Source organism: Diprion similis, chromosome 6 (genome assembly GCF_021155765.1).
Source record: "Diprion similis isolate iyDipSimi1 chromosome 6, iyDipSimi1.1, whole genome shotgun sequence".
NCBI lineage: Eukaryota > Metazoa > Arthropoda > Insecta > Hymenoptera > Diprionidae > Diprion > Diprion similis.
The window spans coordinates 19975269-19989528 of record NC_060110.1 but is presented as its reverse complement, the minus strand read 5'-3'; the positions used below and the strand labels follow the sequence as shown (position 1 = coordinate 19989528).

The 14260-nt window shown below is 42.8% G+C and overlaps 1 protein-coding gene across 6 annotated transcripts in view; it reads left to right on the top strand.

Annotated features, from left to right (window-relative positions):
- Window positions 1-14260, top strand: part of LOC124407022 (KH domain-containing, RNA-binding, signal transduction-associated protein 2-like) — a 119969-nt gene that overhangs the window by 90379 nt on the left and 15330 nt on the right. For 5 of the 6 annotated variants that reach the window (XM_046882806.1, XM_046882802.1, XM_046882801.1 and 2 more), the window contains 2 exons: window positions 7482-7740; window positions 9005-9392. In XM_046882806.1, coding sequence (XP_046738762.1) covers window positions 7482-7740; window positions 9005-9392 — 647 coding nt within the window. The remainder of the gene's footprint in view (window positions 1-7481; window positions 7741-9004; window positions 9393-14260) is intronic. The other variant, XM_046882803.1, reaches the window with a different exon arrangement.

The window sequence follows — 14260 nt, the reverse complement described above, 5'->3', positions numbered from 1 at the left end:
GTGAGAAGAATTGCTTTGATTTCAACTCGTTATGATAATTATATCCGTGCCATACATCTGCCTAAATATTGACAAGATTTCAGATATTGAATAATGGCTGTAGCTGATACGAGTGTAACCATTATTGTCGTAATAATGATAACTTCGCGGCAATTATGAGATCGATGAAAATCTTGAGGGTCTTAATGAAATTCCAGTTCGTTCAATAATGAAGTTATATCAAGAAAGAACCTGCAATCATATTTTCTCTTAATTGAATTTCAAAGGTTGAGGCTTGGCACATATTTTCTAATTATATCGTAATGAATATTATATGACTCTGTAATAAAATAACGAAGGCAGGTAATACATTTTCAAACTATACCGCTATGCCGCTGCACACTTTGGAATTAATTGCCAAGTTGCGGTATTTGCTCAACCCCTGTAATTGCGACCACTTTTTCATTACGAGGAACGAAACATCCGGTCGGCGTGTATAATCATTGTGAAAAAAAAAAAATAATCTTTTTCCTCAGTGGCTAGCATCGCCGTTTCACGTGCAGGTTTTCACAGTTATTGATCGATTTCACATTATTTCAGCGCTTCCCGAAACGCGAATCCGTTATTTCATTGTTACAGTTTATTTGTTCGAAATATGTATCACGTTGTTGGAGACCCTTGGTGTTTCGACATTTCCGTAATTTTTTTTTTTTTCACACTCGACGCATTTTTCGAAAGGGAAGTGTATTCCTGCCTCTGTGTCACACACCCTTTTCAAATTGTCGAAATAAAAGGTTTTGTACACCCATACGTGAGGAGAATTCAGCCATCGAACCGAATGCCAGTGTTACAATGATCAAATGCTTTTCAAACGAATTTTCAGTGAACAGAAAAGGCGAAAATATCCTCCACCGAATCGCGTTGCGCCTCCGAAACGTCGTTTTTCATTAATTTTCCGGTCGCCCCTGACTTCCGATAATCCGTCAAATATCGTCATACATATTTCGAAATGGGTGACATAGAAACGAATTATCAAACTGTTCCGAAATTATTAAATTCCAATCACCGAGCGAGACTCTACGTCAGTTACGTCAATCAATTTGCGATAATGACGGATTATTCGATCGTCAATCGGATCACTTCAACCAGCGATTCGCATTTTAAACTCAGTGCAAAATTTCCACCATTGATTAAAATTGTAAATGAAAAAAATTGTTCTCTATTGACCTGAACGCAGCTACAATTATCAGGCACTTCGCTCGATTGCGTCACGTTATTTCGACATGACAACGCAAAATTTAAAGGCACTGCCAATGGCATTTTCGTTGTCGATAATTCGGCGAGGCATCACACGCGATTATAGCTTTATTCCAACAGTTGCCAAGAATATAGCTTATATCCACCTAGTTATTATCTCGATTTATTCATTTTTACTTCAAGCGAAATTCACTCCCGTATCTCTCCGCTTTTTCACCACCCGAAGGCTGATATCTGCAGAAATCTGAATGCAGTCACGGTTCCGCAACTCGCATGGCTCATTCTGCGTTTGGCAGGTCGATTCGGGTGAATTTTTCCACGCGACACACGACTCTGCAGTTTTTCCTCGACATAACAAAGGCCTCTCGCGATTCGTGGTAAACTATTGTCAGCAAAAAACAGAAAAAAAAAAAAAAAAAACTACGGCATTCCGACACTGAAGGCACAAAATTACCCGCCGCTGTTCGCGACGCGTCGATTATACACATACATGGAAATGGAACGCTGTCGGGTCACTGTACGCTTCGATCCGATAAACACCTCGCGATCAACTGAAATACTAGATTTTTCTTTTTCTTCACATTTCGTCAGTTAGGTATAGTTGAACATTTTGAAATCGATCCTCGATACTTTCAGCAGACAAATGTTATTCCCAACTGAATAATTACAACCGTTTTTTAGCTACTCATTAGCATAATCGTTTCAGAACGATTGATCGGAACCCTTTATTTAAATCAATAGACTCTATCAACGCTGATTTTAATATACCGAAGCGTTAATATCGATCGTGCATGCAATGTTTGCAGATTTACTTCTCCTCGGAGCTTAAAACGGGCTGTATTTTCTAATTGCGAGAGGCAAATCAAACACGTATATATACAGCCTGTCGTCCTAAGCCAACATTTTATCTTCGGAGCATGGTCGTTAATTAACCGAGGATTCATACTGCAAATGAGCCGACTTGAGGTGACCTCGGGTGTCCTTTTTGGCCAGTGTTTTGCAAACAAACCAGATAAAACGTGCGATGGAATATATAGGAGGAAATTTTTTTGGAACATCCTCAGGGTATCTCAATATTGACCAATTATTATACCTAAGCGTCTGTTTGAAATATTTCATGTAGATAGTGACAAAGTAAACCTTTAGATGCGAAAGGAAAATTTGTAGTGAAGACGAGTCGGTTCTTCCATTACCAATTTATGTCCTGAGTGAATTTCCGGTGGGATATTTTATGCTGCAAGGTTCAATTAATCTAACCATTACGGACCAAATTTGGTATTTTAACAATCTTGGAAGAGTTATAGAATTTTTCGATTCACAGGCACGAAAGATATTGCGATTATGTTTTCAGACCAATATTCTCGATTCTTAATATTAACCCCGAGGCTGAAAATAATCTGTAATATTATTACTTCCCAAGTTCTAAAGTATCGAAATTCTTTAATAACCCATGTTTAATTTTTAATTTAAAGTGAAACTTTTGCCCACCATGCTCTCAGAGCGAATCGTTGTTATCTTTGCAACAAGTTACGGCCCTCGGGCAGTCCGCGAGTTTGCGTGAGATGAAAAATTCATAGAAATAATCCTTTTCTGAGGAAGAGGATGGATTTACATTAAAAATTCAAGCTTATATCTCTTTCAAAGAGGCGTTTCACAGAGAAGCGTTAGCGTACGGCGTTGATTGTGAACTCGTTGTTCACTCGCTTGAAGAGGAAAAAAAAAAAAGTGAAGTGAAAAATGTTTAAATTTGCCGGGCCGTTTATCTCGCACCAGTTTACAAATATAGTCAACTCAGCAAAGATTTTATCAGCTACCTATTTGTCAAGTTTACGAATTTCTTCAGCCTCTCACTGAAACTCGCACCAAAATATAAAAACGTGTGATATGACGACGCGACGTTTGCTGAAGGAGAAAAAAATCTAACCACGCAGATCCGCTCAGAAAAAAAAAAAAAAAAAATACATGAAATGATTACATCATCGCCGATACACATCGATCATCGATCACACACACCGTACATGAATCTGTCATAACGATGCGCCTTTTCAAAAATACCTACAGAGTAGTGTGAAGGGGTGATAATATGACGGCGTAAAAACGTCGGCGATGAAGTAGACATAAATGTATAGGAGCAGAGCGAGTGAGTCAGATGCAATTACAGTGTAATCAAGAAGATCCAAAAGATCGGCCTGGTTATAACCTGCAGGATCTCTGCAGCCTTGCAGGGAAGTCTGGAAGAGCGCTTAGCTCCCTTCGGGCCGACGGGAGGTCGAGAGGCTGGGGGTGGGCCGCCTCGAGATGAGAAATGAGAGTTAATTGTCCCGGAACGGCGAGGTTCGCCTCCTGAAAATAATCTCGCTTCAAATTCTCGCGATACGCGACGCGACTATTACCAGCTCAGCTTATACGACGGAACCCCGCGGAATGATTTTTCTCGGAATCGTAGCTTCAGCCCCCTAATTTTATTTTTCCCCTGCCTTTTCTTTGATTTCCCCCTGAAATCGGCGGGGGTTGCACCTGGGAACGCAACAATTACTTGCATTATTTTTGGTTTTACGGTAATCAAGTTAATTATGTGTGTAGAGAAGATGGAGCTGAAGATTTGGGGGTGCAATTCACGACGATTATATTATCGACGAAACAAACAGAAACAAACAGAAAGCTGTTCAAGCATTTTGAAAGACGAATCGACGAAAGCTCCTCGGCTTAATTACCACCGGATCGATGCCTCCTCTTGGTCCTCCCTTTCGATTATACCATCTGTAGCACTAATGAGCCCCGGCCGAGAAAGGATACGCCAAATCCTTGTTGTCCCTGTATTGACGGGCCAGGAGTAACGGTCTGGGAGTTGGCACTTGGCCGACTTGCCGTGTATAGACGTGGGGATATAACGTTATTTTCATCGCTTGTGTATTTCTGACTTTGACGTCCTCTGTATGACGCTTGAAAAGGTGACGTCGAACTAATGAACCACCCGCTGCGCGATGGGCACTGAAATGGATCAATGGAATCGGTTGCACTCGAACTGAAGTCTTGAAATTCTTGTGTTTCCATGATCACTGACGAAAATTGGCACATTTCTTCTAAAAAGACGTTTATTTTTTCTCTTCAACTTTTTGCAGGAATTTCAAATTCGCATTCAAACCGGGTTAGTCTTCGTCGGTCAAGTTATTGATTTTCAACCCTTACTTTGCAGTACGCTCGGCACTGTGCGATGTACATGCAATGTGCGTTGAGCACCATTAAAAGAGCCAAGTTATTCGGAATTCGCGTCTTTATGGTAGACCGAGAGAAGTTTCAGTATGAAGCTGGCGCACCGACATTTCGCTCATCGTCAGCCGAATAACAATGTACCGTTGTTAAATTCTCGCATTACATAAGTGAATTTGATGCACGTGTATTTAATGCGGGCATATCGTATGACGTTACACTTGTACTCCTAAACCAGAATTACCTTATACGCTAATTAATTAAATCAAGTATTCTGTCTAAATACTTGTGAGAAATAATTATTAGTGTTCAACATCAACTTAATCAAAAAGTTGACGACGTCATTCGGCAATATTGAAATCGCTGTCGGTTCGAAGTAATTTGAAAATTGGAAAGATGAGATTGATAGGAGCGATTGCTGAGCGAAATTCTGGTTTACGGACCTTTTTATATTCCAAAACATTCTGAGCTTTGGTTTTTATTCTGCAGAAATACCTTATTTCGGTTAGTTGTTACTAAGAAATTAAATATTATCCGGTTGACATGAGAAAATTTCGGTTAATATAACGAAATAAATACATTAACGGGCTATCAATTAAATATTTATTCGATTTCACTTTTTAATATACGTTGAACTCACCAAATATTCACTTGTCTCCAACAGTTGTTGACTGCTTTAAATAAATATTTGTCCATGAAGCTTGAAATTTCTTCACATTCCTCTTAACTGACGATTTTATTTCTGTATAAAATCCCATTGACAGGTGACAATCAATTCGTACCTATCAGCAAATGAAAATGTTCTTAACTCCGTGAGGTAATTTTTTTTCTCCACTTTGTAAAGAAGAAAAGAATTCACATTATGAGATTATATCCTCGAACAAGACTTGATTGAAATGATAAAATTTCAGGAAACATGGCTAACTTGAAAGTAACTTGTTATTTTTTTAAATTTGATCATTTCTTGTCGCAAGTCAACGAAAACTATTTCAAAGCTCATGAAAGCTCACCAGCTCGTCTAACGCAAGGTTAGCGACTTCCGCGGCGGCGACATATCGAAGATCTGATTGTAAAAGGAACATCTTGCCCATCCGGTCCATTTATAATCACTGATCGTATCTGTGCCGGCAAAAGCCTCGGGGCTTCCCCATTCGAGTCGTGGCGAGATGGCGGTAATCATCCCTCGACCCACCCTCACTCCACCACACCGCAGGGCCGTGCGACGTCGTTCGATCACCCCGCCCAGCCTTTATCAGAGGCACGGCTCTTGATTTCATTGTCTGAAAATTGTGCAGCCTCCCTCTTGATGCGCGGTCTGCAGCCTCCCTGGAGACCAGGAGGTGGCTGGGCCGACGGTCTGCAGGAAAGCACCGAGAAAACCGAAGATAGAGGGAGTGTGAGTGAGCGAGTGAGTGTTTATTAAAGTGTAAGGATACTCGGTCCTAGATAGACCGGCAAAACTGCAATCACATACATAAAACAAAACTCTAGAGAAAAGAGAGAGAGAGATTTGCCTCCGAAGTACAAATCCACCCCTTACGTAGCTAATTATAAAAATTAAACTCTTGACCATGCAGTGATTAAATCGTATTACTTGAGATGAATTTGAAAAAAAAAAAAAATTCATTTTTCACGTAATACTGTATCTACAACTTTTTTTTTTTTTTTTTTACTGTGCGTTAACTTTCCTGCAACGGTAATTTTTATACCCGTAGAGATATAACTTATTACCGATACATTGAGTGAATAATCATTTCTCGGTATCAAATTTGAAGTGATTTTTTTTCTCAACTAGCTCAGATCGCTCGGATACCAGCTGCTGGTATTCAGAGATATATTTTCAATGCCGACATGTTTTTTATCCGAACGAGAAACGCACGTCGGGCTTCCGTTGAAAAGGGTAAATTTACCAATCGAGGGATTTACCTGTAAGCGTATGGATTTTTTTGCTCAACTGGGCTTCCGTGCCAGATTCTACGAATCGTGGATAATACGGGGATCGCAAGTATTTTCTGCGCCAGCGATATATGTACGTACATGTGTTTGTTTTTTTTTTTTTTTTTTCTTACCTCATTTTCTTTCATGCGTAAAACAAAGTCCTCGTATTTCAACCCTTACTAAACTAGGCCTTCGACTTCTGTTTCGCGAGATTTTGTGTTCTTTAGGTTTACTCGTCGATTTTATTCTCGGTCTAATACTCGTGTGATATCTACTTCAATACATTGTTGACCCTAAGATAGAACGAATCTTGAAACTCTCGCGTTTAATTTCGAGAAAAGGAAAAGCCTCGAAATTTCTGACGCGTAAGAATTCGTAAACGAAGATTCATAAGGGATAATGGAATTCGTTGCACTCCCGTTTTTTTGCCACTCGTTTTACCATCAGCTAACGAAATTAACGTAATTTATCTTCACCCCCTGGTTGAACGGCCGCCTAAAAGAGGATTTTTTAATTAATTAAAGACTCGCCATAACTGATTGAATCCCCCGCCAGGCTTGAAGGTATCGGAATTTATTTCGTATATACCATCGGGTCGTTTCTTAAGAGCCGCCGACGCGACGGTGAAATCCAATTTTTATTCTATAATATAATCGACCGGCTAAATTCACAAGCAGAGTTTGAAATAAAACAATAATTTTTTCATCCAGTTTATGCCCACGATACCAGCAATAATCTCATAGAGTCAAATTTGGGCTCATGAAAAAAGTCTGAACTAGAAGGGTGGGAAAAATGTTGATCGAAAAACAAATAGAAGGATAGAATCGGAGAAGAGAAATTCGTCTTCTGCGTCGCAAGGAGACAGGCGCGGTAATATAGGGTCGAAAAAGGTAGGAAAAAAAACTCCTTTCTGTAAGCGGCTTAGCTCGCTACTCGTTTGTGAGGTTCTGCACCAGTTCAGCGGGTAAAGCTGTTGAGAATAAGAAGAATAAAAATAAGAATAAGAATAAGAAGTAGAAGAAGAAGAAGAAAAGGAGAGAATCAGGCTAAACTGACAAAGATAGTTGTTAAGCTCTTCGTGTGTCTTTGGGTTTTAGGATTACAACGACGACATCAGGCAGGAACAAATGTGGGAGATGCAGATCCTAAGCACACAGGGACGTGAGGGCTCGCAGGCTGCAGAGGCACCTTCCAGCCCTGAACTCAGCTCGGACGCGGCGAACTCTCCAACCGCGGCGACCACGGCGGCGTCCATCGAGGGCCAAGACTCGACTCCAAGACCAACACCGTCGCCGCCGAATCCAGCGACCCTCAAAACCCAGGGTACCGTTCTTCAGACCGTAACATCAACGCTAGGTGAACACAAACGCGAGTCCTGATCCCGAGAATTAGTCGCGAGTCGATTATATCAGTTGCTGAAATTGTTTGCAAACTTGTTTTCGCGCCAATTGTTGGCAAATCGGTTTATCACTGTCGCCACGTTTTACCTTCAACGAATTTCTAAACTCTTCATGCAATTAGAAAATAAATTCTATCCTGACTCTGACCACAAAAGCCAGATCGGTGGATTTCTCATGAATAATAGAAAGTCAGTTCTGTTTCGTGAAATCTCTCGGATAAAAGATTCAGCGAATAAGATGCTTTAAAGGTAGAGAAACCGCGAAGGAAATCCTTTCGACGGACTTGATCATTATCCGAACACGACTCGGCGTCCATAACGAGACAAGCGGTGGCTTATTAAAGTAACGCGTCAGTCGTTGCTTCTTGTTCCTCATCTTGTTTCACCAACTATTCGACTTAGATATTTTCAAAATTGAAATTACTTGAGTCTTGAAAATTTACTCGCTCATTTGAAACCAAACAGAAATAAGATCTGACGAGGAATACGTTAATCTGGCTTACGAGGATCATCAGGAAATATTTCTAAAATTTCCTTCTTCGTGCTGTAACATAACGAGAATCAGCTCATCTGAGGACCACTTCAAGAGCAGCGACTCCTTCCCAGCCTTATCGCGTTTCTTGTACGAATAAATTTTCAACATCGGTCTCGGATTATTAACTCCTTCAGAGAACTGGAATTCAGAACGATGTCGAAGGTTCATCCAGCCGCTTTGAAAATTTCCTCAATTCTCTATTCCGTTCCTCGCTTCTTGAAAACTGCTACGAATCATAACTCGGATCACAAAGTATACACAACTTGGCCAGCAGTGTATACACAATAACTGCAGCAAAAATTATCATCTGAAACGAATATGAATATCACCGCGTGAAAGCCAGTAATACGAAAGGGTCCCTCTGACCATAACCATGCCCATAACCACGCACTTTGTAGAAACGCTCCTCGTCCTTCGCTGCTTGCACTTCAAACGACATACCTGCATCCCCTCTGAGTTTGAATAATTCGAGTTACGGCTACCATGGCGAACCACCCACAGTTAAGTACTCTTCATCGATTCTGTCCCATGGAGCCATGGCCGGCATGTTTGTGGCTCGAACAGCGTTGAGAGATCAGTTCCCGCTCCTTTCCACAACACCCCAACAACCCACTCGCATGGAAGCCTTGATCTAACCATCTAACCACGTGTCTAGTATATTAGAGTACGGGTCCATGTGTTGGCAGGGGGCCGGAAGCGACCACTGCTACCTGGAGGTCGTCCAACAATGTCACCGACGAAGCGGACCGTGATGTCGCTTTTGGCGCGGGCTCGTGCGGCCCAAAACAAAGAGCCGCTTCCGCCACCACCCTCAATTGTGGGGGCGGCACACCCTGCGCACCCGACGCACCCTCAGCCTCCGGCACCGCTCATTCAAGCCGCGCTCCAGCTTCCAGCCGGCGCTTTGCAGCCCGGGACTCAGGCCCCGGTTGGGCCCCAAGTGTCCCAGCTCCAGTTGGCCGCCGCCCAGGCGGCCTCTCCTCACACCACGGCTTCCCAGCGACAGTCTATCCTGCCGCCACATACCCAGCACCAAGTCATACCCCCGGCGATACATGGCCTCCTTCACGCGCAGTGAGTACCAATGCTTTATTTCACCACATTTTTTTTCGCCGTCTGGTATGCCGTTGCCCATGACACACGAGTTTTGGAAGACTTCTTTAGGACGATGTTCGAGGGGTGGCAATTTTGACCGTCAAGAGGCTTCCTGATTCAGGAGCACATGACTATGTCATGCCCGTGTGTCTTTAATCATTTATATCTTACGATCGAATTAATCGATGTAATGTTTTTTTTTTCAATCGAAAACTCAGACGGTGTAGAAGAAGACAGTGTTTGCAGAATGATTAAAAAACAGAATATACTTTATAGAACAAAAAGAATGAAGAATGATTCTTTGAAAATTGTTAAAATATGACTTCACTTCTGAGTATCCCATACCCAGTGCGCCAATTAACGGTTAACCTGCACTGAAAAAAATATCGATCTACTTACTCGGTGCTGTTGTTAAAATCCATCTTTACATTAAAGTCACCAATTTTGCAGCCTGATTCTTTAAAAATCGTTCGATTGATGTAGCACATATAGCTCAAGTGATATACCTTGCACTAGAACGATTGTGAGCTTCATACCAACCCTCGGAAACCGACGAGTTTCTATCTTTAATTCCTGTGCATCTAATTACTACTCACAAGCCAGTATACCGTAGGTTCCGTGGTTATTGAAACGCGAGTCCTTAAAGGGGCGTCCGTGGAGCCTGGAAGTATAGCATGTCTGATGCGTGAAGTAGAAAGCGGTGAGAAGTATAGATATAGGTAGTATCTCAGTTGTGGGGACGGAGTATGAACAATACATCACTCCGGTTGGCAAGGAGGCTTAATTATGACAAAGTTCGAGGTTCAGTCACCCCAGCCGGTGACTGCAAAGCGCGTGGCGGTAACGAGCTTGGAGCCTCGTCCAAGTGTCGTCCTCGCATCTCACGGCTCTCGGTTTTTACTCGAGTGATTCGGGGTCCTAGTCATCTTCGTAGTTGCCTGCGAAGCCGCGAATAAAAGCCGAAGAAACGGGAGGGTTTCTTCTTCTTCTTTTTCTTCTTCTTCGATGTTTTTCTGAGAATCTCCAATAGACACCGTTCTTTTCGCAAACAGCTTTTATTTAGTCCTGTTGAGGAAATGAGGGACGAAGACGAGCTGCTCCGAAATCGGTTCATGTTTTTTCACCGATCTAATTCGTTGACGGCCCCGGTGACCAGCGATAAAGCCGTGGAAAATAATGATCGACTTCAACACTCGGGCACCCTGACGTTTCGAGCACCATTCAGGACGAGAGCTCGTGCTTTCCTTTGACCCGGAGCGCAAACCACAGCGTTTACATTTCGGCACGGGTATTATATATGCAGGGTGCTCGAAAATTCTCGTCACGTCAGCGTGAGCGCTGCATATTCGCTAAGAAGAACACCTCGGTTCAAGACCTACGCTTATAGATTCAAACATACCTCGACCAAAATTTTACGCAGTCATTTGGTGGACCTTGACTAACAATTACGCAATTGATTGAATACACGTCATTGTTTTTCGGCACATATTCGAAGAGAGCCGCTGTTACATATGTATATGTATATATACCTATGTAGATATGTATATCAGGGGAGGATTTATGGGGGGCGAAAACCGTCCGATTTGAATGGAAATTCCCGCGTTCTTTTCACCCCCAGTGGTTAAAATCCCTCGACAAATTCAGATTTAGGTGGACATCCGTGAGTCTGGCGGGCAGGCTTAATTGTTGGAACGAGGATCGATATAACGTTGAGAGAAGAATGGAAGCGACCGAAGGGCTTTCCGGGCCTTTTACTACGACAATCTTAGGGTCATGTGAATTCGAGAGTTTGCTTTATCCCGACGTCACGCGAGGGTTGGCTGCCATAGTCACAGAAACCTGACGACGCTTAGGTCAAGATATACGTTTCCAATTTGGTCTTCCAATTCGCATTCCGAGAGGAGAAATTACTCCCTCAGAGTTCTTCGCTTTTTTCCCTGCACGCGGCACTTTAGTTTCGAAAATTCAATCGACCTTTTTTCATCCTTTTCATCTGTCACTTCGCACGACATTGAGAATCATCAGAGACGGACGAAAATCTCATTCAGTCAAAGCACGGCGTATCTCGGTGCGGGTAAACAATTCCTCGGTGTTGTTCTGGCACGAGTTTTACGCATTAATTTTGTATATCACACGCGCAAAGGGAATTTCGCGAGGCTCAAAGAGACGAGGGGGATGGAGACTTTTTTAATTAACGTTATTTGTTAATGAGGTGCACTCGTACATCTGTGAAAAGACTCGTTATCAGGCTCCGGCTAAATGAGCTCCTTTTAGTTTCAAAATAGCATCTCAATGGCGGTGAATAGTTACCCAGAACGTTCCTTTCGTTATTTTAATATGAAAACTTTAAATGAAAAAGAAGAAGAAGATATGAGAAAATATTCAAAATAAAGGGAACAAATTAGCAACTGAATTGGGATCTAGATGTCGGACGGAATGTTTTTATTTTTTTATTTTTTCTCTTCGCACGTTCAAGTCTCATTGCCGATAAATGATTACAATCTCGAAATATTGGAGAGAGACCGAAGCGCGCGGACTTGAATGAAAATGATTTTTATCAAAGTTTACATTCGCTTCTGAGAGCTTTGAATTGATCGATTGGATTCAGACGTCCCGTGTCTCAATAAACAAGCAGCAGCCTGTCATGTTTCGCAGGCTCGGTAAGGAGATTCGAAGGTCCAAGAATTCCCTCGATTTTCTTCGTATTATTGTACACTTTGCCAGACGACTGTGGCATTTGGCCAAGGATGGAAGTTGCCGAGTGGCAAGTTTTGGGCCACTCAAACCTGACACTATTTGGAGAAGTAACTACTCGAACCCAGACAATAAAACTCCTCGTACACACGAGTGTCAGCAAGACTACAGGATTCTCGAAGAGAGTCAAGCTGTCACATTTCCTCCGTGCGAAGTGCCAGTCGCAGGGAATATTTACGTTGAATAGTGAATCAACCAATTCCGAAACTCATTTTTTGGCCAAGTCCCAGCAGCCCCTCGAGATTTTCCTGTGACGAAATCTTCAAGGGTTCCTACGTTTTTCTTCTTCTCGCTCATCGCTCGACTGGTTCGGTGTAATAATATACCTACCGAAGTGCTGAAAAATTGGGAAACTCTTTAGCGAGGCACAAAAAACGATTAAAACTTCGGTGGAAAAGAAACGAAGCGAACGAAAAGTCAGATTTTCTCTTCCACTCAGGACGTTTCGCTGGGTTATTGATTCGAGTCCCGCTGCCACCGCAATGACAGAAACCTTCACCCCGAACTTTCGATGCCTGAGATTGATAGGCTCAGTTCGAAAACAGATTGTACGTGCACACGTATATTGGAAGGTGAAAAATAAGGGTACGATTATTCGGTTAAAGCCCACATCTCGCATCATGCTTTTGGCTAATATTTCAAGTTACACGTTTCTCCGATCAATCTTACACATCTTAATGTTTCTCTCTTCCACCTACCTACGCCATTCGCAATGCTCATACCTTATATCATCTATCAATCTTCGGGAAGATCTTTCGCCCCCTCTTTCGTCTCTCTCTTTTCCACTTTTGCACTCTCTCGTTTCTCCCATTTCTCCTCTTCCTCCACCCGTGCCCATCTCTGTCGCTTTAATCTAAAAAAAGGTAGCCTCCACGGAATTGAGTCCGGTGATCAAAACCGTGGTTCCTTCAATTTCATCTACGGTCTTATCCACCGCTTCCTGCAGCCTCCAGGCTCCATGTAAACCATGCTGGCGCTTTTGCAGAGCCAGCAAAGAAGACGCTGCGCTGCTGATTCGCTGAATGGTTTTCGCCAGATATAAGACGGCTACTCGAATGAGAAGTCGGTCCTAATCGCTTCGCGGAAAATCTCGAGCTTTCACAGCATCCTCAATTCCATAATTCAACAATTTACCCTCGAGTAATAAGAACATCGAACAGTCCGCGTATAATCGAACTTCTGCCGGCAGTCAAACGCCAGAATCTTCGCTACTTACATACTTGAACGTTTGACTTTTGAGTGCTGTAAAAAGAAGCTGGTACAGTACTGGTATGATTAAAAAAAGGTGTGTCAGGGTAACCGTCGGTAAAGAATAAAATATTATACATATAATACGAAACCTCAGTGACGCGGCGATAAAGTCCCTCATGTGCAATGACTCGTCAAGGTGTTTATTCCTCTTCCAAGTGTCGCCGACATCAACCGGAGTGAAACAGGGTTCTGAACGTAATCCGCAGACAATGTTATCCCGAGATGTCGCAGGGGTATGTCTTGGAGAAAAAATCTTTCGGACATTCGTCGCGGAGAGCTTATACTCGACGACCCTCTCGGACAGCCCGGGAATGACCCACGGACGATAAAAGGTACGAAGAAGGGACGGCGTGTGATCGAAACCGCAATTTAGTCAACACGTCGCCGGATCTCACAGGGCGTAAAGTCGGAAGCCATCGGTAGCCACGGTCCCATTCAAAGATGAATAAATATGTCCGGTAAACGGTGTGGCAAACGGTCCTGTGTCCCCGCGGGCACTTGTCCGAACGGCTCATCTTTGACGCTCCGGTGCCAAAGTGGTTCAAGAGCCCTCGGGATCTCGGGTCTTACATGCCACCCCGCGTCATGAAATTCATGTGACGTTCAGGTTTCGCGACCGAATGCTTAAATGCACTTGAAACTAGCCACAGAAACGAAGGACACGTCTTAGCTTCTCTGGCTAATACTGCAAGCTCAAACAAGCCTGGTATGTTGAAACGAATGAATGAGACCATCATCTGGGTACACTTCGTTCCCAGACCCTCGCAGTAATAAATGAATTGAAATTCGATTCAGATCTGAAAGCAAGATTCGGTATTATACAGCGTTTAACCCGTGCAATG